A 21,382-nucleotide genomic window follows, 5' to 3' on the forward strand; every position below is an offset into this window, starting at 1 on the left:
ACTGTGAACATCGATGACTTTCCTGACGTAAACGCAAGGTTACGTGACGTTGTTCACAAGCTGTTTTATTGACGTCTTTCCGCGGTTGAAACACAGATCGCGAGTTTACACGAGTCATGATCGTTGTACTATATCTTTCACCTGATATTCATGTTTTTCAGAATATAATTTGTATTAAAGTGGAAGAAAAGACTCAGGTGAAGACTCGTTTTTGACTGTGGTTTGAGTGATCAGATCACAAAGCGCTTTGGACAGCTCTGCGCGTGCGGTCAGATCGCCTCAGATGGATGTTAACTCCAGGAATAAACGGGTCCATGACTGAGAATAACTCGGCTGATGTGGACAACCATGACACCCAAACAAATCTATACCGTAATGAGATGTCCCGTCTGAGAAATGGGAGACATGCACCTCAAAACTGTGCAGCGAAACTGATCCAGGAATGCTGAAGGACACTATAATATATTACGGGGAAACAACAAATCTTCATTACCCTTTCAGGCCGAGCGTCACGGTGGCATTTTCAAACACAGCTCGTGACATAATGACTGACGACTGAAGGTTTTCCCCGGCTCTCCATTCATTAAATATAGATTAGCTTCTTTCTGAAGTGTTCAATGCCTCTGTGTTTTAGTCAGAGTTTGGTAATTAATCAAAGTAAAACTTCGAGGAACTACAAGGTGAAGTCTAATGCACAAGCGTATTCAAAATTCAAGCTCAGTGCCGTGAAATGCACACGTTAGATTCAGAATAAAAATATCACAATGTGTGCATTTAAACTGTTGCAGTGAATCTTTCAAAGATCTTCTTACTGTGATTACAATGCATCTGATCAGAACACTTGCTAAACAAACCATTTAGCCGCGTTTCCACTGAAATTACCCGGAACAATTTGTCCCAGGAACTTTTTTTTACCCCAGACCGGTTGCTATCTGTATAATAAGTATAGAGGAGATTCAAACTGTGCTGAGGTTGTTTGTGATGATCATGTATTGGTTTACTAACGAGGTAATTAACAAAACGGCAGAAAAGAGACGAGCACTGATACTAAAGTGTGTTCAGAAAGCTCGTAATGCTAGATATAAAATTAGACGATGCGGACATTGACCGTGAGACGGCTGGGAGGAAGGCGCAGAAAATTTCCTGTTACACAAATACGCTTAAAGGGCGCCTATTATGGAATTTTGAAATTTACCTTTCATGTAGTGTGTAACATAGATCTAAGTGAACAAAAACATCCTGCAAAGTTTGAAATATGAAAGTGCACCGTATATAAAGTTATTGTCTTTCAAAAGTAAGAGTCGACTCGGAGTCATTTTTATGAATCGTTAGAAGACCGAAGCTTTTTCTCTGACTAGATGACGTCAACTTGTCAAGTTATTTGAATACGATACGCCCACTTATTGCGCTCCAAGGCCAGCAGGGAAAATATCATGGCGACGAGACGCTGTTCTGAAGTGCGACTCAAAAGCAAACTTTATTCATCTGCCCAAGGAGGAGCATTTGAAGACTAAGTGGCTACAATTCATATATACAACTATACCACAGAAGTATAGTCCGAGCCTTGTGCTTTGTTCGCGCTATTTTTAAGACGATTGCTTTTTAAATGCAATCAAACTTGGATTCGCGAGCCGGCTGATATTGAAGGAAGGTTCAATTCCAAGTGTATTTGCATCAGCTTCCTCCTCCGTATCACAACCTGTAAGTGTTATTAATAATTGTTGCTTTTATGTTTTATGTAGCATGCTTAATAATGATTTTGTTTGTTGTGTAAGCACCGTTTAGCTTCTAGGTCTTCAATGACAATTGTATTGAGATATGTGAAGTGTTTGTCGTTGTTTTCGGAGTTGTCTTAAAGAATAAAATAATACCTCGTAGTAACGTAACTGCATTTTTTTTTTTTTTTTGTAAAAACGTTATGTTTATGCATCGGGCTAACGCAAACAAAGACTGATTGTGCTTTTACAATATGAACTCTGGGCTATGCTCGCTAACATAACATTACATTCTTTATCTTATTTTTAGTTTTTTACTACAAACTACAAAGCAGTGGACTATAATAATTATTATAACACAATTTAATTGATAAAAGCATCATTGTACTCCGTGTTAAACAATAAGTATTATCTCTGTAAACACTGCTGGGTCATCTGACCAATCAACGCAGATTAGCGTCGCGCAAAGGAGGGGTTTAAAAAAATGAGTCGTTGAACGATTCATTTGGGAGTCGGTGAGCAAATCAGGTAAAAATAAATGCATATTGTACGACAACAAAAGTGTTTTTTGTCATTGCATGCATGTAAAACTGTTGTTGGGGACTCCCTAAACAACATTAGGAACATTTTAAATGTCATAATAGGTGCCCTTTAATAAAGCCTGAACCTCGTCGTCGGTCCAGCTGTGTTTTTATTTTTTATTATTATTATTTTTTTAATATTTGCAGAGAGACTCTTACTCCATCAAGCCACGAACCGCAGTAGATTTTTTAAAATGCCGGTTAAAATAGAAAATAAATAAATTAGAATGCTGCGTGGAGTCATCCAATCAAAATGCGGCGTGAAACACAACCAATCAGCATCTTCAGCGCACAAGTCCCGCCCCCGAAAGTTCCTGAACTTTAAAAAAGTACCACCTCGCCAGCAGGGACTTTCGGAGGGGGAAATATTTACCCGGAACCTCATTTAGACCCCGATTCCTGCGGTGTAAACACACCGAGCACCAGCCCACAGTTCCCAGTTCCTGGGGAAAGTTCCTGCGGTGGAAACGCGGCTTTTGTTTGTAAAGCAAGGGCTCAGTTTTGTGCGTAATAAACAAATTCCCTTTAAATGACTAAATAAACACAACTAAAAAGACAGCGGTGCGAACGCATCTGATCGGCGATGTGGATGTTTGCACAAACTCTTCAATTCGGCACTCCATTCATGTCACGTTTATTTATATAACACTTTATACAATAGATTATTTAAAAGCAAGCAGTTTTACAGTATTAAACTTTTTCTTTTCTTTTTTTTAACAGTGTCAGTAGGCGCGTGCGTTTCCATTACAGATTTGCGCAAAACAACGATTTTTTCTAAATGTCGACAAAAAACGATTGCGAAATGACGACTTTTCCATTAACCGATTTTATGCGACTAAAACATAATTTTTCCTCTCGCGATAATCATTCCAAAAATCATGGTGACGGACGTTGGTAGGTTTACGTATATCGCAGTCGCCGCACTGGCCATTATTATTAATGGAAGGAGACGTGTGTGTGTTATCAATCATTATTACATGGCTTGGTTGAATCCTAATGTAGAATGCGGTCTGTTATTTCTTGATAACACACCGTTGCTAAGTATAACACACCGTTGCTAAGTATAACACACCGTTGCCATGAAAAACAGAGCGTTGCCATGGACGCAGGATTCTAACCGTAGAGACGGAACCTCTTTAGCAGAAGCCATATAAATAGTTTTTAAATCAATAAATTCCTTTTTAAATCAATATTTTGTGTCAAATTATTGATTTATTTGGTAGGTAGCCATGTAATAAGCGGGATAATGTATAGCAAGTTGGTTGTTATAGCGAATACACTCCGCTTCAGGCTCCGCGTCGGGCTCATAATCAGCCTGTCGGGAGTTGCATTCGCTATGACAACCGCCTCGCTATACATTATCCCTTACTTAATGGCGAGGAAAGACCCGTAAACTGAGAGCGGCTCATATGAGGAGTTTCTGTGTTTCTCCCTCATTTCTGCTTCGAGGTCTTGATTGTGGCATTTCTTTGAGGATTAGAATCCATTATTTCTTAAATTTTTTCTATTTTTCTTTGAAGACCCACTCCGATGAAAATCATGTTTTTCTAGGTGTTAACATGTTCTTGTGGCATTTTTCTGATGTTAGAGGACATATCTTGAGAAAAATAAGCTCAAAGTTGTATTTCTGAGTATTTCTACATTCAAATGCCTGTGAATCAGTAGCAGACGCTAAAATGCCGGCTAAAATAGACTGGAGTTGTGACGTAGTAACTCCACTGGGCGGATCAACGATCCCGAAATTCCGAGCAATCTTAAATATGTCCTGATTGATCACTGTGGGAGGGATGAAATATCGAGGTGAAGTCGAGCTGTTTTTTACCGCGACGTCTCGGAGTGAAATAATGATCGGTGATCAGAGCTCTCAGCAACGGGGAGGGGGAGGGTCGTCTCCGTGCCAACGGGCAACGGCTCCGCCCACAACGCAGAGGTGAATTGCTAATGAGCTACTGCCGCTCTGCTGAAGCGAAGTCCCAGAAAACAGCACAGGTTTTGAGATTTTGGCTAAAAATGGCATAATCATACTTTAAAGACCACTGGGAATGTTTAAAAATAGCTCAAAATATGATCGGAATGGGACTTTAAATGTTTTTTATGTATTTAATAAACAACTCTGTCCCGTCTTCTGTCCAATCACATCGTGTCCTCTACGTCAGGCGACTGTAAATGTGCAAAAACTGTTTGCATCGCAGTTTTGCGAAATATTCCTTTTTCGAATTGCCTGAAAAAACTTTTTTGCGATAAATGGGAGTTTTTACGAAATTGACGTGTTTCCATTGGCCGTATTTGCAATCCGCAATTTCAATTTGCGCAGTTTGAAAGGTAATGGAAATGCGGCTACTTTTGCAAAAAACTACCATTTATCGCAAAAAAGTTTTTACGCTCGCATGAGGACGTTTTTCAGGCAATCCAAAAAAAAGGAATATTTCGCAAAACTGCGATGCAAACAGTTTTTGCGCATCTACAGTCGCCTGACGTAGAGCACTGGTTCCCAAACCTGTCCTGAAGGACCCACAACACTGCACGTTTTCTTTGTCTCCCTAATCAAACACACCTGATTCAACTCATCAGCTCATTATCACATGGGTTAATGAGCTGATGAGTTGAATTAGGCGTCTTTGATTAGGGAGACAAAGAAAACGTGCAGTGTTGTGGGTCCTTCAGGACAGGTTTGGGAACCACTGACGTAGAGGACGCGTGTGTTTGGACAGAATACGAGTACATATTTCATAAAAGACAAAAAAAAAAAAATCAAGAAACAATGGATTCTAATCCTCAAAGAAATGCCGCAATCAAGACCTCGAAGCAGAAATGAGGGAGAAACACAGAAGCTCCTCATATGAGCCGCTCTCAGTTTACGGGTCTTTCCTCTCCATTACTGATTGGATAACACACACACACACACACGTCTCCTTCCATTAATAATAATGGCCAGTGCGGTGACTGGGATATACGTAAACCTGCCAACATCCGTTGCCATGATTTTTGGAATGACTGATCGCATCTCTCCAGTTATGTTCATGTTTTTACTCAAGGAAGTCTGATTTCGAGGGACTGAACAGGAGAAATCAAAGAAGGCGGAGCCTCAGAGCCACACCCACCTATGACATCATCACCAAGGACCAATCACAGTTTGAGGGCGTTTACACCAGCAGGAGTAAACGGTCCGCTTTTTGGCCTGATTTTCTTCAGAAATTATATCATACTAGTTCGTGTTTTTGATTTCGATTGAAGTATATTGGGGGCTTAAAGCGCGTAACAAGCGGAAAATGACAGAGGATGAGTATAATGTTGGCTTTGATGACATGGGGGGGGGGGACTGAAGCAGATTGCTAAAATTGCATGTTCAAAGCAGCACCAGCTAAAATTATTCGCTAGACCTTTCTAAACGGTTTGAAAATCAATGTTTTATTGGTTACACTTTATTTTTAGGTGCCATTGTTACAGTGCAATTATATATTTAAGTACTGAGTAATATTAATTAACTACATGTACTTACTATAGGATTAGGATTTGGTTGTGGGTTAGTTGCATGCAATTATGCATAATTTACTGTTATTACATGGTAAGTGCATGTAACATATGTAGTAACAAGGACACTGTAAAAATAAAGTGTTACCGTTTTTTTATCATTTTTATCGTGGTTAAGATGCTTTGACTGTAACATGTGTCCTCTCAGGGCTTATCGTTTTAATGAAAAGTATGTGACCTAAAAGGTGCAGCAGTGGGAAACAATGGAAGCCGCTGCTTACGTCTCTTCTAGCCAGTGTCTGGTTCCCACTGTGTATTATTGAGCTGGACAGATGCCAGACAGGGTCAGATAAAGATATCACAACACTGAAGACATGGACTGGAGTGATTCTCTGCCTCACACAAAGATCCTTATCGAGGACGGATAATAAAAGATGAATAAAAGGAGAAAGTGACAATCTATACACTCATGTCATTACAGAATGCACCGATTACATTTGTTTGTATTTTTCCCCAAATCCTATTTATTTATTTTTTTCTAGATTTCATTTTAACAACAAATTATTAACAGCTCAATAAAGATTACATATGAAATGTGTGGGGGTTGTTTTTCAAATTTCATTTTATTTTTCCCCAAATATTATGTCCAAGTTTTTTTGCATTCCATTTTAATGGTTAAATTAAATTTTAGTAATCAAAAAGCATGTCTAATTCATTGAAATCAAGAAACATAAATAACTGAACAAAAAATTATTATAGTTTTTGGGGCCCTATGAAATCTATTAGGGTTTTTTTAGGTTTAAATTAGATTTTAATAAATCAAAAATGTCTAGTTAAATAGTTCATTCAAATTTCTATAGTGAGATGTTTTATTTTTTTATGGATTTATAATGGAATACAAATGTATTACCAAAAATTGTCATTATCAAATGAAAGCATAAAATATTTATTAAATCAAAAGAAAATTTATTTTTAGGCAAACAAAGCGCTGCAAAATAGGTTACGGTTAAAATTAAATGAAAAATGTAGATATTCCTTACAATTGTGATATTCCTTAAAACAGTGAGTTATTTTTAATAATTGCATTATTACTATTATTATTGCTATACTATTATTTTAAATTGTTATTACTTTGAGAAGTACATTGTAGTGTACAATATTAATGTATTCGCCACAATTTATTCAATTCCAGGATTCCGTGACATTCCACGTTATCAGTAAATCCATTTTTATGACTGGATTCGGTCCACATTTTCATAGAGCCCTGTCGCGAAAACCATAGGGCCCTATTACAGAAAGAATATGTATGAGCAGTGAGATCAAGTGTGTGTGAGCAGTAAAGCTATGCAGACTACCAAGATGAGGACTCAAGGGTTGCAATCTGAGGATGTTGTATTCTCCAGTCTGCTCTCTCTTTGATGCAGTCAGATGAAAGCATTTTAATTGTACATCTGTGAGCAGGAGTGAAATAGCAGACACAACAAACAGGATAATTCATTCCGGTCACATAGGTTGGGATGCACATTAAAAGCTACAATATGTAAGATTTTTTAAATAAAAATCACTTGCACAGTGTGATATATTTCCTGCAGTTGTGTACTTATAGGTACAGGTACAATAGTAATCAATATCCCTGGTTTCCACTCGAACTGCCATAGTAACCATGGCGACAGACGTGGACAACCGCATCACGTCTAGCGGCGCTCACGCTGTTGTTGTTTCATTCAAACATTATGGACCATGGCAAGCAGACTTTGGGACAGAAGGAGAACTAAAACAAGGATCAATATCAGTGTGGCTTTTCGAGACGCCGAGAGCTAGCGTCCGCGACTAACTTCCACTCGCCAGAGACGCCGAGAGCTAGCGTCCGCGACTAACTTCCACTCGACAGAGACGCTGAGAGCTAGCGTCCGCGACTAACTTCCACTCGACAGAGACGCCGAGAGATAGCGTCCGCGACTAACTTCCACTCGCCAGAGACGACGAGAGCTAGCGTCCGCGACTAACTTCCACTCGACAGAGACGCCGAGAGCTAGCATCCGCGACTAACTTCCACTCGACAGAGACGCCGAGAGCTAGCGTCCGCGACTAACTTCCACTCGACAGAGACGCCAATAGCTAGCGTCCGCGACTAACTTCCACTCGACAGAGACGCCGAGAGCTAGCGTCCGCAACTAACTTCCACTCGACAGAGACGGCGAGAGCTAGCGTCCGCGACTAACTTCCACTCGACAGAGACGCCGAGAGCTAGCGTCCGCGACTAACTTCCACTCGACAGAGACGGCGAGAGCTAGCGTCCGCTACTAACTTCCACTCGTCAGAGACGCCGAGAGCTAGCGTCCGCAACTAACTTCCACTCGACAAAGACGCCGAGAGCTAGCGTCCGCGACTAACTTCCACTCGACAGAGACGCCGAGAGATAGCGTCCGCGACTAACTTCCACTCGACAGAGACGCCGAGAGCTAGCGTCCGCGACTAACTTCCACTCGACAGAGACGCCGAGAGCTAGCGTCCGCGACTAACTTCCACTCGACAGAGACGACGAGAGCTAGCGTCCGCGACTAACTTCCACTCGACAGAGACGCTCTTGCATGAGCTTTATTAGACAGGTGAGCAAATGTACATAAAACTAATCAATGTTATATAGCTCAACATGATGAAATGTTAGAATATGATCAGTGTGTTATGCTAATGTTGATCTAGCGTACTGCTAGTCTCATACAGACAAACTAACACACAGAATAACATTATAACTTTAACACACTCAGATGCAGTTTAGTGTGATAGTGTAGAGCGAGTGAACAGTGCTGCGTTACCTCACAAGCTTCACTCGTCTAATAAACTGTCCTGTGAGTATTAATACAGCACTTGTGTGTAACGTTAGTTCGGTAGATTAATGTCCTCATTCCTTTATATCCGCGGGACTCGCGTGTGGCGCTGATATCTGTCTCTCATTAGCACCCGCGCCTGCTTCACACCACAGTCATGATAAACACATCAGTGTATTCACTCATCCATAAACATTATTAGATCCATCGGCATAACGACAAGATCCATAATTGCGCTTATTCACTGCGTCATCAACCTACGCCTTTTTATTGTTATTGTTGTTGTTATTGTTGTTATTATTGTAAGAGGTTAGCGACCCCTAGCGGCGAAAAATTCTTACATATTGTAGCTTTAACAACAACAAAAAGAACAGTTCTTTCTGTAAACACGTTTGATTTTGGATATTTGCTTTTAGCAGATAAATTAAGAAAATGTCTCAACCATTATTTAATTTACTGGCCGTTAATTTACAGGCAAGTGAGTGTAAAAGCATTTACTTTATACAAATTTAGGGGAAATAAAATTCAAGTTGCAATTCTCTAATTGTGTTGTATGTGATGTGTATTTATGGGGTTCTGTTGTGCTCAGTCTCTGGGTGGTCATATTCAAAGAAAAATTATATTTTTTTCCCTGGCCTTATGGATTAATAATCAAAGTACATGGCTACCATCCATCATACGACATAAGAGAGAAATCAAATAAGCAGTGTGTATTTTGGGAGAGCCAATAAAAGTGTTGCTCTGACAGCTATAAAATGCAGAAACTTATCAGCATCCAGACCAGCACGCCGGCAGCAAATGAAGTGAAAAAAATAATACACTAATTTGCATTATTATGGGACCCGTGAGGCTGACAGGAGAAAATAGCCTTTGAGACGCTAATGAGGAAAGATAAGGGCAGGTTAACACATGAGGTGAGGAGATATAGCGTGTGCCATCCCTTCAGTTGATACCCAGACCTAACACTTCTCATTCACACTTCACCTTTTGACTGTAGTTGGGATCAAATCAACATGGAAGAAAAAAGAGGAAGAACACAATGAAGAAAAGAAGAAAGGAAAAGGGGGAAAGAGCATGACAACATTAAAAACAGAGAAAGATGAAGTACAAGGAAAGGAAGAGGAAGGGAAAACAGAAGAAAAAGATGATGACAAAGAAGAAGTAAAGGAAATACAAGGAAAAAGCGAAGAGGGAGGGAGTTAACAAGAAGAAGAGAAAAGGAGGAAATAATAATAATAAGATGACGATGGATGGAAGAGGAGAAAAGGGAATAACGGATGGATGGATGGATGGATGGATGGATGGATGGATGGATGGATGGATGGATGGATGGATGGATGGATGGATGGATGGATGGATGGATGGATGGATGGATGGATGGATGGATGGATGGAGAAGAGAAAAGGGAATAACGGATGGATGGATGGATGGATGGAGAAGAGAAAAGGGAATAACGGATGGATGGATGGATGGATGGATGGATGGATGGATGGATGGATGGATGGATGGATGGAGAAGAGAAAAGGGAATAACGGATGGATGGATGGATGGATGGATGGATGGATGGAGAAGAGAAAAGGGAATAACGGATGGATGGATGGATGGATGGATGGAACAAGAAGACGAAGGAAGGGAATCTCAAAGATGAAGTAAAGGAAATGAACAGGAAGGGGAAAAGCAAAGAGGGAGGGAGGGTGTTAGAAGAAGAAGAAGAAATGGAAAGAGAAGGAGAGAGAAAATGAAATAGGAAGGAAGGAAGGAAGGAAGGAAGGAAGGAAGGAAGGAAGGAAGGAAGGAAGGAAGGAAGGAAGGAAGGAAGGAAGGAAGGAAGGAAGGAAGGAAGGAAGGAAGGAAGGAAGGAAGGAAGGAAGGAGAAAAGAGTCAATCAAATCAACACTGTGTGGCATTAAAAAGGCTCGAGTGAAAGTAAGTCAATGATCTCAGCACTTGGACGAGAACACATCCAGGTTACTGGCATTCCTCACTTTACTGAATCCCCAGAACGCAACAGCCCATGCACACAGCAACACACAGATGGGTTTCTACTTTCTCCTAACCTCAGTAAACAACTACTCAAGAGACCCAAGAGTTTCTGACACTGGTTTGATGTTCACATTGTTCCACCAGAGATTACAGCTAGTCCAGCTCTCAGAACAAAACCATTACACCATTTTACCCATAAAATATCTCAAGTGCAAACTGCCAACTTTGTCCATTGTAAAATGGGCAACTAATCAGAGTAACAAAGTAGCAAGATGTGTAACCAAGTCCACCCGGTTTGAGTTTTCCAGACACTCAATCCTGCGACAGCTTGGCCTTTAGACAGGTGTTCAGTCACACAACCTGAGGACGGGGAGCAGGGCAACAATAGGGAACGTGGGAAATGGCGTTGTGTGCCGAGGGAGGATAAACGGCGGGTGATACGCGTCTTTGGACCGGAGCCATGGTAATTACTTCACTGGGGGTTGCTGGGCTGGCATCATCTCACGCTCTTTCGGTCGAAGTGTTTGCCAACAGTGCCAGTAAAAGTGACTACACCAGCTGTCCAAACACGGGGAGGGGGTTCGACCGGAGACCCTGCGCATGTATTTCACACTGATTGCAATGTCACTATATTCGACCAGCATTGTTTATGTGCTAAGAGGACAGTTTAAAGGAACAGTTCACCCTGGAATTAAAAGGATTTTCAAGCCAAATGATGCAAAAGCTCCATAAAAGTGTTCAATGTCTTTGTGTGAAGGAAAGAACAAAATTTAGTTGAAAGACCTTGTACACCTAATGGTTGAAAGATAAGGGTATCAGGATGATAATGCACTAATACACAGTGCAGACTTGTGACAGAATGGTTTGATGAACATGGAGGTGAAGTTGATCTCCCAAGGACTGCACAGTCACCAGATCTGAGTATTATTGAGCCGTTTTGGGGTGTGATGGACGGATGGACGGATGGATGGATGGACGGATGGATGGATGGATGGATGGACGGATGGATGGATGGATGGATGGATGGATGGATGGATGGATGGATGGATGGATGGATGGATGGATGGATGGATGGATGGATGGATGGATGGATGGATGGATGGAAGAGGAAAAAAACAAGTCGACAAAGGAAAGAAGGGAGGGAATCTTAAAGATAGAGTAAAGGAAATGAACAGGAAGAGGAAAAAGTGAGAAGGAAGGAGAAAAAGGGAAGGAAGGAAGGAAGAGGAAAAAGTGAGAAGGAAGGAGAAAAGGGAGGGAGGGAAGGAAGGAAGGAAGGAAGGAAGGAAGGAAGGAAGGAAGGAAGGAAGGAAGGAAGGAAGGAAGGAAGGAAGGAAGGAAGGAAGGAAGGAAGGAAGGAAGGAAGGAAGGAAGGAAGGAAGGAAGGAAGGAAGGAAGGAAGGAAGGTAGGAAGGAAGGAAGGAAGGAAAGATATTCTACATCCCTAATCAATAAAGTGTGTGTGTGTGCGTGTGTGTGTGTGTGTGTGTGTGCGTGTGTGATAAGGTTAGAGCAAGCTTGCTGCTATTATTTTTTCACACAAGCTTAATGAAAAACAAATGAGGAAATTCGAGATAGTTCTCATCCTCATGTCTCAACAACAGCAGGGCTAATGGGTTCACGGATATATTAATAATGGAATAATATATGCTAGTGTGATAGCTACAAGCTGTTAGCCTGTGAGCCAAGAGAGTTTAGATGACATTTACACATTAATAAAGAAAGATAGTTATGTTACACCAGCCGAGCCGCATTATATTTTTACAAGTCACAAGTTCACAACTAAAGGATATGTGCAGGGCAGTCAGTATGTCAAATCAACAATATCTTGTGTTTAGCTGTCAGAATCAATATCCATATATATATATATTATATATTTCATGCTCATCATTTTCATCAATTTCATTCTTAACAGTCAATACTTCAGCTTTAAACTCCACATCCATGTTATAAGTTACTGTAAAAATACTGATTAGGGCATTAAACGGAATAAATAAATCCTAACATAAATTGAACTCTAGATTAAACCAGTTAAAATGCATTTTTTTGAGTTAAAATTTTTACACTAAACAACTTCAAGTAAGAATAAAATCAAATGTATCAATATACCAATTAGTAATAAGCAATATTCACTTGTATACATACTGAACAAAAACATTTAAATTCATGCATCCTGGTTTCTGTGAACAATTTCTGTGAAAAGTAATCAAAATTGTTGCTTATAACTGATTCTCAGATTTGCAGAAACTAAGTAAAGTGTCAAGTAAGTTAATAACTAATGATCTTTGGAAGTGAATCAATCAAAACTAACTCTATCTGGACACAATAACTTTATTCTAGAGCTGCTGTAAAGCCTAAACAATCTCTGTTCCTGTAATGTATTATCACTGTAAAGCTGCTTTGAAACAGTCGATATTGTTAACAGCGCTGTATAAATGAAGGTGACTTGATCTAATATTATTGTTTCTACTGTATATGGGAATGGATTACACCAGAGAAGTGGTCTGCAAATAACACTCACCAGAAAAGGCAATCCCAGGTCTGCAATGTACACAAACAGAGCTCCCAGTGCAAAACCCACAGCAACAGGGATGAAGGCAAAGTCCCCGTATTTCCCAGATGCCTCGGCCATCTCAATAGCAGGAGCCAGCAGGGACCAATATGAGGCCGCCAGCATGACCTGAGGACACACAACACATCTCACGCTTACACACCAAAACACAACAAGTACACACTTGAAAATAAAGGAGCAATGAAACATTTTTGGTTCATTTGAAAACTATATTGTCCTCTATAAAGAATATATAAAATAAAATGTTAAAGGTTTGTCCTGGAACCATCAAAACCAATTAATAACCTTTGTTTTTGTTCACTGATGTGCAAAACACAGCTAGTTTAACCCTATATACAGCCTACTGTGTATCATATTTGATAAGCAAAATTAAAAATGTATAAATATAAATGATCACAACTTTGCTGATAAACCTGTCGCACACAATCTACTACACTTCTACTTACACTGCATGTAAAAGGCCTTTTGGTGTAATTGTTAAAAAAAAAAAAAAAAAAAAAAAAAAAAAAAAAAGATTAAGTTAACATAACAGTAACTTTTATATAGTTAATACTATTTCAAGATGAACATTTAATGAACTGAAGCAACTCGGTTAACATAATTTTACAAATCATTTTTAAATGCGAGTCTCAAATATGATCATAAAAAGCCTTTTTGTAATTGGTGTAATTGTATTAAAAAAAATTTAAAAAAAGATTAAGTAAACCTAACAGTAACTTTTATCCACACTATTCCTGCGCCCAATTATGGGTGTAACTTCCGTTAAGCTGTAAACAATCAGTGAACGGCTCACTCTATGAACGCAATATGTTAAGAAAGTGTCACAATGAGACGACGTTAATCTACTCAACGTTCAACCATCGAACATTAAAAGGAAATTTCAAAGTGTAAAAGCTTCAACAAAGTACTTTCAACATCAAATAACCCCAAAAGTGCGAGTCTTTGGTTAAATATCACTGTATTATCTGTAACTTATGTGCCTTAATCAAAAATGTTCATTAACTTTAGCATTACGTGATACTATTTCTAAATTATTTCCGTCATTTTGACAGATTATAAATTGCATTTTCCTGTGAAAACAAACCTGGAAAGAGACGTGAGGATTTGAAGAGCATAACGAGAGATTATGCATGCATTCCAGTGAATTATTAATTGAATATATCGTAAATTAAATTCGGGAAACAGACCATAAGTGTGCAGTATATGTTGTCCTTTTTCAAACGTTTACAGCGGATTGCAAAGGGAAAAAAGAAAATGATCACGAGGAAAAGAAAGCAGCGACTGAACAGAGCGTTTGCCGTAGATATTATTGTTGTAACATCACGTTAAAATACCAATTATAACGTTATTCCATGATGTTTAAAAATAAACCATGAAGGGAAATTGACAGCTCATCAGTCAAACTGACGGATCGGCTTTATTTGTTTGGCAAACTTATGATTTGAAATGATTGGTTTCAGCATTTTTGATTGGAAGTTCCCCAAACCGGAAGTGCCACTCATAATTCAAAACGCAGTGAGATCGTCAGGAATAAGGTGGATATAGTTAATACTATTTCAAGATGAACACTTAATGGACTGAAGCAAAACATTTTTAGACAAATCAAGTTCAAATGTGAGTCTCAAATATGATCATCAGGCTTTTGAGGAAGGTTTATTTGTTGAATTGCATTGCATTGCATAATATGTTTTAAAACTACAGAGCTTTGATCATAAACTAAGCATTTGAATATCATTTTACAAAGACATTATTGGCATATATTTATATTTATAAATATATAATTTATCTATTGATTATATAATAATCTATTGAAGTAATCTATTGATTTACATTACAAGCATCAGAATTTATTTTTGTCCATACAAATATCAGCAAATTGCATATTTCTCTCCACATTCTCACCATTTTATTCAATATGAGCCATAAAAGGCTGATGCATCGAATATGATACAAAACATAAAACTTTTTCATCTGAAGCTTCAGTGAACTCTTCCGTTTAAGAAGAAGAAAAGAACAGGAAAGAGAAGATTGTTCTGATATTATTATTATCATCCATCAGGCTTTACAGGATTAAAGTGGATTTTCCAGAGGGGATACTTTTTGTTCACAAATATGCCTTAATATTGTCATGAATCACGCTAATGATAAGCTAAAACAAGCCTTTGTTGGTAATGGAGAAACGCAGCTCAGTGATCAGAGAGGAGAAAACGCAGCATTATGAAGCTTCTGTCTGCAAAGTCTTCTTCAAAGAGACCGGCTGAGTATTAGATGAGAGGAAAAGGGGGGGTGGGGGGGGCATTATTATCAGCACCAGAATACTGAAGAAATTAATGTGTGAGAATCTGATATCTATTTTTCATTCCTTTTGAACTTTTTGCCATTCAATTTGGATGTTTTTGATGAATCACTTCTGATTTGTAAATGTGACAGAGAACTGGATTATATCACACTGCTTATCACAACAGTATTTGGAAAAAGTTTGCAACAACAAACATTTCTGAAGTTGTTTACTACTTAAACACTGATTATTTGGGGCAATATTATTGATCTCCTGCATTGACACCATTATATATGAGAACTGGACGATGAAATCACTGTTTTATCCAGACTAAATTAATAACTTTTTTACAACGGAAGTGAACCATCTTGCTTGTTTTTTTGTTTTGTTTTTTGGCTATTTTCTTCTAGATCTGCATTAAATACATCTTTGTTGCATTATTTTCCATGTTATCTCTGTAAAGCTGTTTTAAAACAATCTGTGTTGTAAAAAGCGCTTTATAAATAAAGGTGACTTGACTTCAAAAATGTGACTTGACATAAAAAAAAAATCATATTTATGTTACTAAGACACACAAATATATAGTGGAATTATAATGTTTTCTAATTGTATGCTTTTATTGTGTGCTCTGACAGCTTAAAACACATTTGACACCTTATGCAAACTGGAGTTTGGAAGATTTGCATACTAAAACTTTAATTATTCATGATTGAAAAGTGTGGTACAAAACCCTCAAGCAGAAACAGAGCAAGTTCAAAAATCACAATATTTTTTCTATGCTGTCCATAACACTTTTGGCCAAATCATGATCAAAGACTTGTTCATTCATCCTGTAGGCACCCTGGTGATGAGAACAGGACCTAAAGGAAGACACCAGCACTGTGTCTTACTCAGAGAGGTGATGTTTTATTAAACACACACACACACACACACACACGAATAATAGACAATGACTCACTCACACAAACTCACAGACAGAATCACAAGGAAACATCGTAACAATGTAAAACAAAGCAAACACACCTCAACTTTTTCCTACACTGTGCTCTGATTGGTCGGCTGGATCACTGTATTGTGATTGGTCGAGTGTATTTGGAAAATGCCTTTATTTGTAATAATCTACAGCTTATGAAAACCTTTTCACAATATTCTAATTTTGACTTTGGGGTTTTCATAAGCTGTAAGTCATAATATCTCACTTTGCATGTAATGAGTCTATATAATATATTAGTTTCACCTTTTAAGTTGAATTACTGAAAAAAAATTTACTTTTGCACCATATTCAAATTTTTCGAGTTTCACCTGCATTCTGATAGGACAAGACAAAGATAAAAAGAAAAAAGCAGATCAAAATACCTACGTAAAAAGGTCAAGCATTCAAACAAGCCTATGGAAAGCTATCCGTCTCTGTAAATTACACCTGTACTTCCTTGGCAGCCAAAGCTGCACTTTACGATTATTGTTGTTGTTATTATTATTATTATGTCTTGTGGAAAACCTCAATTTCCTGCTCCATTTGACATCCGTTTTGTTCCCTTTGAGGGCAAAGCAGTTATTAACACGAGGGGTGAAACACGCAGGGTTAATCGAGGACTTCTTTTATAATGACAATCTATTCTCCGTCACTATAATGAACCCAACTGAGCTGCGTATTGCGGGTCAATTAAACTCTGAGGCTCTGACACCTCTAAAAGGTGTGCTATTTATTTTCTTTTTGGAAGGGAGTAATTATTTCATTTTCTTGTGCACCTCTTTCCCCCCCAGAGGAAATGCTTTGAATAAGAACAAGACGCCATAATAATGTTGGAGTGTCTAGACATGTTCCCGCACAAAGACGAACAAACCTGCTCAGTTAATGGCTCATTACAGGCGCTGTGATTGCACGGGGGCTCGGAGGCCTATTGATTGACTGACGAAACACAACTAGAAGACAAACAGGCAATCTCAGGAACCGAGCAATGATGCACGGCTGTCCTTCACAGCATGAAACCTTGGGCTTTTAGTTATAAAGGGCTTGTGAATTGAGAAATCAAAAAAAAATATCTTGATCTTTTGACATATAAGAGGTCATCTCATCGTACTATAAAAAATATCCTGCAAGTTTCGTTAGTCCAAAAACAGCTTGTATTGAAACAAGCAAAACAGCTCGTTTCGGATTTTTCCTCAGTATGATGTCATAGTGCGACCAAGGACCGCCTACTTCTACATCATCGGCTCTGTGGCCCCGCCCACCGATTTGCGCATAATGTCTAGAAGTAAATACGAGAAATAGGATTTACTCCAGTAACAAAACAATAGACTCTGAAGAGTACAAGATGTTATTTGCAAAACAGTCTTTGCATTCTTCATCTTTCTTGTGATCTTAACATTAAGAAAGAGTGGATTCACTTTTTTTATTATTATTATTCCAGTAAGACACTGTACATTTAATTGCCACAGCAACTTTTTTAATATTCATTTACTTTAAGATGAAGCACTAAAATGATAACCTGGAAATAAATAAAAAACTAAAACTGAAATAAAAAGTTTAAAAAGTTTTGTTTTTTTATGTAAATGGGGTAAAAAATGTGGGGGGGGGGGATTACATGAACTATGAAATTAAAATAAAATAGAAACTGAAAATATAAAATAAATGTCAATAAAAAAATATATAAACATTAATAAAAACTATAATGGCATTAAATAACACTGAATCATTATTTTCACACACACACACACACAAAATCAAGGTAAAAAAATGCAGTGAACCACAACTTATCCGTATCTGTAAAACAAAGTTGTTTAAGACTTCTTTTCTTTTTTCACATCTGTGCATTTGTGTATTTGTGTATTTTTATTAAACTCACAGCCACTACTAAAAGCACTTTTAGTTGATTGTTGTACTGCGGTCCAATTACGAAGCTACAGCTAAAGCCTAATTATCTTTCTGCAGCTGAAGGAAAATTTAATCCTCTTGAAAACCCATTTCTATGTTGCAAAACGGAGGAAAACTCATTAATTAGCCTGCCCTCAGGTGGAGAATCGTTCTTTCCTCGTCTTAATGCACCGTCAATAAAATACCACACATGCACACACACTAACATCACGCACACACACAGTTGAGCCGCTCGCCCAGTGTGTGTGTGTGTGTGTGTGTGTCTCTGTTATTTTCAGATATTTTTGAATCTTGGACCTCTGTGTTGCCAGCAGACATTTTTCAGCACTAGCGTCCACACATCTATATGGAGGCACATTGTGACTATGAGCAACATTACACATTACCAAACATAAGAAGCCAGTGAGACCATCTAATAAACATTTACATATTAAAAAATATCTAACTTTAATCTAAATTAAAATGCAAAAAAAACCTCAAACTATTATATTAGATTAGATTCAGCTTCACAGTCATTGTGCAGAGTACAATACAAAGCCTACTCAGAATATAATACAAAGTTACATTTACAGCAGAGACAATCAACTAGGCCTGTTTTTTCTTCAAAAGACCATTATAAATTTAAATTACATCTGCCAGTTTTGCACTGTACACACTATATAAGCTTGTAATCTAATAATCCTTTACAAATTGCGTGACATCAACCATTTAAAAATCACCAGAGAAAACTTAATTGAAGGGATGCAGGTTAAGCTGAAAAAAAATTTAATAATAAATATAGCTGCACGCAGCAATTAACGGGGTTCAAGCGCTTGAAGGCCTTTAAGCCAATGCGTAAAAAGCTATTGTTTAATTTAGCAATCCTGTAACCACCTAAAACATAGATTGGAAAAGACTATTTACAGCCAAAACAGGCAATTTACTAAGGAAATATATGTTTTGAAGCTTTTTATCAGTTATAAGAGCCAAAAACCTAAGACTAGTTCACGAAAGTAAGTTTTTTAAATAATCTCTGATATTTAACTAATGCTTCGATTGACAGCGGTGGTTCTAGAGGCAAAGTTGCTCAGAATGAGTTCTATCATATGGTTTGAATGTCTTGGACGTGCGAAAAATCACGTGATATACAAAATACCTAAAAAGAGGGAAGGCGAACCCCTGTGGCCGATTTCTTTCGAATTTCTCACAGGCCTCTAGAGCCGTGAGTCAAACAGGACCAGCGAGTTTCGTTCAGATCGGCCTCCGTTAACCTTGTCTGACAGCCGTTTGAAATTCATTGGCCGACCGTGTTTTTCGAGATACACAAATGTCCTTGTAGACAATCATGGCACTTTGGACAAAGACACTGCATGCCAAATTTCAAGTCAATCGGACTAACTGTTTCATAGCTATAGCCGTTTTCGTGTTTTGTTTTCCTTTCATTGTAAAGCACAACGCAACTTTTTACGCGACCACAGACTGAGCCGAGTTTATCTCCTTCCGTTCCGTTTTAGTAAAACTGGCCACGCCCACTTTGAACGGTTTGGTGTCCCAGTTGACCTTTTTAGATAATTATTGACAATCAGACTCCAGAATATTTCTGCACTGGTTTGGGTCCAATCGGGCGAAAAACCTCGGACTAGTTCGCAATAGTGGTGTTTTTTTTGTTTTTTTAAATCCAAAATATCTGAAAGTTACACCACAAGGGTGACGATCGAATCCGTGACATGCATTTTGTTTGTCTTGAGCCAAGAATTCCATCAATATAAGACATTGAACCTGTGACGATCGGTTTAGGAGTTATGACTCATTACTAGGGTTGCAAAGGGGCGGAAAATTTCCGGAAAGTTTCCATGGGAAGTTAAGCTGGGAAATTTTGGAAATAAGGTGGCATTTTTCTGTAAAATAAGACAAGAGCTTGTAAGAATACTAATGCAATGGCATGAACAGATATATAAATAGTAAGGCTAGCTAAACAACTGGAATGATCTTCAAAACATATTGCAGGAGGCAGAGAAAAACAGCCACATGAGGTAGCTAGCATCTGCCTTATGTGGTCAATAAAGTTATGCTAGCTTATTTAGCATCTAACTTATCAGCTTGCTGTCTACTAGATGAATACATTTTGTATGTGATATTTGCAATTTATACATTTAATAAATATATTTCCCCATAATATTCATATATTATTGTATATATATATATATAATATTCTTCTAAAAGTAAGAAAACTTACTTCACTTTGTTTAGTCCACAGGCTCAAATGTGTGCCTTCGATAGTCTTGTGCTTTGGGCTTCTGTACATGTGATGGAGGCATGCATGTAGAGATGGAGGCATGCATGTAGAGATGGAGGCATGCATGTAGTGATGGAGGCATGCATGTAGAGATGGAGGCATGCATGTAGAGATGGAGGCATGCATGTAGTGATGGAGGCATGCATGTAGAGATGGAGGCATGCATGTAGTGATGGAGGCATGCATGTAGTGATGGAGGCATGCGTGTAGTGATGGAGGCATGCATGTAGTGATGGAGGCATGCATGTAGTGATGGAGGCATGCATGTAGTGATGGAGGCATGCATGTAGTGATGGAGGCATGCATGTAGTGATGGAGGCATGCATGTAGAGATGGAGGCATGCATGTAGTGATGGAGGCATGCATGTAGTGATGGAGGCATGCACAGTGCCAGTAGGGGGTGTGGTCTCAATAGCCATGCAGTAAGCAGTGTGCATGTGATTAAGGAATGGCATGGATATTCAAGTGTGTTTGAATGGCATCTGTTTGTTTTAGTCAAGATTATGCTAAAATATACTTTCCTCAACTATATTTAAGTTCCCTAGGAAGAGCCAACCCTCAACTTTGAAAATTCCCAGTTTATTCCTGTTTATTCCCATAAATTCCTGTTAATTCCCTTAAATTCCCGTTAATTCCCATGGAAAGTTTCCATCTTTGAAAATTCCCAGAATTTTGCAACCCTACTCATTACATATTGTAATTGTAATTACAAATGCCGATTGGGGGCGAGGATGTGTACTACCATCCCTCAAAGTTTCAACTCTCTACTACTTACGGTTTTGGTCTGCCCGATCCCTTTTAGGG

General features: G+C 38.5%; 1 protein-coding gene across 4 annotated transcripts in view; it reads right to left on the bottom strand.

The window, feature by feature from the left end:
- The window catches only part of slc39a11 (solute carrier family 39, member 11), a 159,187-nt gene that overhangs the window by 123,851 nt on the left and 13,954 nt on the right, over positions 1–21,382 (bottom strand). For all 4 annotated transcript variants that reach the window (XM_079595591.1, XM_079595590.1, XM_079595593.1 and 1 more), the window contains exon 4: positions 13,100–13,258. In XM_079595591.1, coding sequence (XP_079451717.1) covers positions 13,100–13,258 — 159 coding nt within the window. The remainder of the gene's footprint in view (positions 1–13,099; positions 13,259–21,382) is intronic.

The sequence above is a fragment of the Phoxinus phoxinus genome (genome assembly GCF_949152265.1).
Source record: "Phoxinus phoxinus genome assembly, chromosome: 21".
Classification (NCBI taxonomy): Eukaryota; Metazoa; Chordata; class Actinopteri; order Cypriniformes; family Leuciscidae; genus Phoxinus; species Phoxinus phoxinus.